Source organism: Nematolebias whitei, chromosome 1 (assembly GCF_014905685.2).
Source record: "Nematolebias whitei isolate Nwh7 chromosome 1, NemWhi1, whole genome shotgun sequence".
In the NCBI taxonomy this organism is placed as follows: Eukaryota; Metazoa; Chordata; class Actinopteri; order Cyprinodontiformes; family Rivulidae; genus Nematolebias; species Nematolebias whitei.
Genome location: NC_056498.1, coordinates 5,759,852 through 5,763,287, shown reverse-complemented (window position 1 = coordinate 5,763,287; position 3,436 = coordinate 5,759,852). Strand labels below are relative to the sequence as shown.

Here is a 3,436-nt window from a genome sequence, read left to right as displayed (position 1 = left end):
ATATATATATATATATATATATATATATATATATATATATATATATACTATCCACTATGAAAATGTCTGGGTGTCTGGAACTTAACCCCCGCGATAAGTGAGGGACTACTGTAAATAACCATGAAAAATTTTTATAAATTTAAGATTTTAAATCAAGATTTTATAAATGTGTCTTTGCAGAAACCGTTGTGGAACTCTGAAGATTGGAATTGTTTTAAGATGACAAACGTTTTTGCTTCTAGCTGAATCGGGACTAGCTTTTAGATTGTCAGTTTTGTCCAACATTTTCTGTAAATCCAAACAGGTCAATCAAGAACCAAAAAAAGTATATTGTTTAGAAATTTTCTACAGAACTCAAATTCAAAATGGCCTAATTATTGCTTTAAACTAACCTTCAGTTTTTATACAGTACATGAAGAAGTTCAGTTAAAGCTACCTGGTGTAAACTGTTCATATAAACAACAGGAAGTCCTGAAACCAGAAGCATTAATCCCTGAGTGAAGGCAAACATATTTTTTTCACATACATGATTAGCTAGTGTTGTGTCTTTCTTTTAAACTTTTTATTTTTTGATCTATTTTTCAGTTTCCTTTGTCTAAGATGGTTTGTCAAAAAAAAGTTATTGTATTTCTCCTCCTCCTGTTCTTTTTTCTCATCCTTGTACCAGGGCCCCCACACCCCTCCGTTGTACTGTGGGTTTGAGCGTAAGTCTTTGGCTGGATAGCGAACTGGTACAGCAGTCTTGTTGTACTGTGCTAGTCGAATTAGCATCTTCTTCACAATGTGCGGGTAACGCTGAGACAAGTCCACTCTCTCGTATGGATCAGCAGTGATGTTAAACAGCCAAACGGACTTGCCCCGGTCCCAACGAATTCGTTCATTATGATAGCGACTGGTTAGCCGCTGGCTGGAGAAGGTCTGTGGAGGTACCCAGTCACTGTAGCCTGGCACACCTGTAAGCAGTTTCCAGTGGCCCACCCGAAGTGCGGCTTGAATGGCTGTGTTCCATAAGCCATACCCAGCCTTCCAAGATCCATTCTTGGCTTTAATATAAATTGGATCAATGTTATGAAGGATGTCTAGGCGAGGTGAAGGGTGACCTTCACTGATAGCATCCCAAACATCATAGCCATCCAGATTAAGATCTTCATCTAAAGTACCTCCACCCAGGGTCACCAGTGTAGGAAACCAGTCTGTAATGTGGACCAAAGCTCGACATTTTGTCCCTTTGTTCACTAACAGGGAACTGTGAACAAAGCCCACTGCCCTAATCCCCCCCTCCCAGTAAGATGCCTTACTCCCTCTTAAGGGCCAGTTGCTTCCACCAACAAATGGCTGTCCCCCATTGTCAGAAGAGTACACTATAATAGTGTTGTCATAGTACCCATAGCGTTTTAGCGCTATCGTGAGGTTGTGAATAGCTTCATCAAGGCATGAAACCATGGCAGCGTATTTACGTCTTTGAAGGTTTGGAATGCCTTTGTAGCGCTCCAGGTATCGGTCAGGAACTTGCAATGGGGAATGAACTGCCTGGTAGGCCAAGTACAGGAACAAGGGTTGTCTGCGAGGATTGTGATTGGCCAAGATACTGATAGCCTTTCTCGTGAACATCACAGTGGAATACAAACCATGGTCCTGTTCCCAGGCTGCTTCTTCCCCTTCGTACAAGTCATAGCCACAAATACCAGGCCCTTCACATTTGTAGTGACTGTAATAGTCCCCGCTGCCAAGCAGGGAGCCGAAAAACGTATCAAAACCCCGCTGTGTAGGAAGGCAGCTACGCTTGTAGAAACCCAGGTGCCACTTTCCCACCATGTGTGTGGAGTAGCCTGCTTCTTTCAGTTTCTGAGGAAGGGTGACATTTTCCAGGGGTAGGCAGTTGGGTTGGGTAGCTCGAATGATAGAATGCTGAAGGCCTGTGTGAATCTGATACCTGTGGAAAACAAAGTATAAAGTTTTAAAAAGAGGAATAAAGAAAAACAGTAAACAGTAAGGTATTCAACAAAACAATCAAACATAACATGTTTATGTTGCCTTTCATCAGAAACAACACCCATTTTTGTTGCTTTGCTGATAATATTTAGGTCTATCTGCATATTAGGTTAGACATCATTAACCTACTGAAACCATTATTGAACTGTCTAAATTGCATTAAATCATGGTTAAAATTTTATTTTTTCAATTTTAATGAAAATAAGGGAAATCCTCAGCTTTGAAAAATATAATTCTCTCAGTAATTTTATTGAGACTCTTGGCAACTTACCTACAGATGCTTTCCTGCAAGGACAATATAATTTATTTTTGATAACCATAAAAAATAAAACTATAAAAATGGAATATTGCAAATGTCAAAGCAAGTCCCCCCCCCCCACCCCCACCCCAATAAGGACTTCATACTAAGGTGAAACCATATTTAAAAACATGTAAAAAGTCAGACCTCAGCCTTGAATGTCTAGGGTCAGAGAGGACAATAAATAGACAAACACAGAATGGTTGGTTTGAATGGCAGAATGGCAGCAGAGTGGAGAGATGTGGTCAGCTTTTCTTCCAGCAGTCTAATTATAAAGCAGCATGACTAAGGGATAGCTCAGGAAACCGAAGCCAAACTCAACTATAGGACTTATCACAAAGTACAGTCTTCAGTCTAGTCCTAAAAGTAGACAGAACGTCAACCTCACAGACAGAAACTGGAAGATGGTTCCACAAGAGAGGAGCCTGATAACTGAAAGATCTTCTTCCCATTCTGTTTTTGGAAACTCTAGGATCCACAAGTAAACCTGCAGTCTGAGCGCAAAGTGCTCTCTTAGGAAAATATGGAACAATAGGATCTGTAATATAAGATGGAGCTAGGTTATTGAGAGCTTTGTAGGTTAGAAGTAAGATTTTGAACTCTATTCTGAATGTGACGGGGAGCCAATTGAGAGAAGCTAAAACTGGAGAAATATGATCTCTCCTTTGAACTCTCATTAAAACTCTGGCATACAAGTACAGATAAAAATTAATTCATTAAAGAATCTAGATTCTGAATAGATTCTAAAGGCTCATAAATCAATTTAAAAATATGTTTGTTTTGTTTTTTCCCCCGCTCCTACTCCTGAGCGTACTGCATATCGCATTACATGTTCACCCGTCACCATAAAATTTGTCCTTGTAGGCCACCGTACAGCAAGCTAGTTAGCCAGCTCCCTTTTTCTGAATGTAGACTACTAGCGTGGAGGAGGACAGAGTGATTCAACCTGCTCCTTCATTGTTAAAAGTCGGTGTAAAGTCATTTCAGATGCTACAATGTTCCGGGGAAGACGGAGCTTGACAAGAGCACGGTTGTTTGCAAGAAGTGTGAAAGAAAATTGTGGTACAGTATTTTGGAAATATGACAAATGTGCGGAAGGAAGAATAAAGTGGGATAAGCTGATGCTGCCAGCTGCAGCTCAAAGGG

General features: G+C 40.3%; 1 protein-coding gene across 1 annotated transcript in view; it reads right to left on the bottom strand.

The window, feature by feature from the left end:
• Nucleotides 1-474: 474 nt before the first annotated feature.
• Nucleotides 475-3,436, bottom strand: part of arsj (arylsulfatase family, member J) — a 16,775-nt gene continuing 13,813 nt past the window's right edge. The window contains exon 2 of the mRNA XM_037682104.1: nt 475-1,933. Coding sequence (XP_037538032.1) covers nt 535-1,933 — 1,399 coding nt within the window. The 3' untranslated portion in view covers nt 475-534. The remainder of the gene's footprint in view (nt 1,934-3,436) is intronic.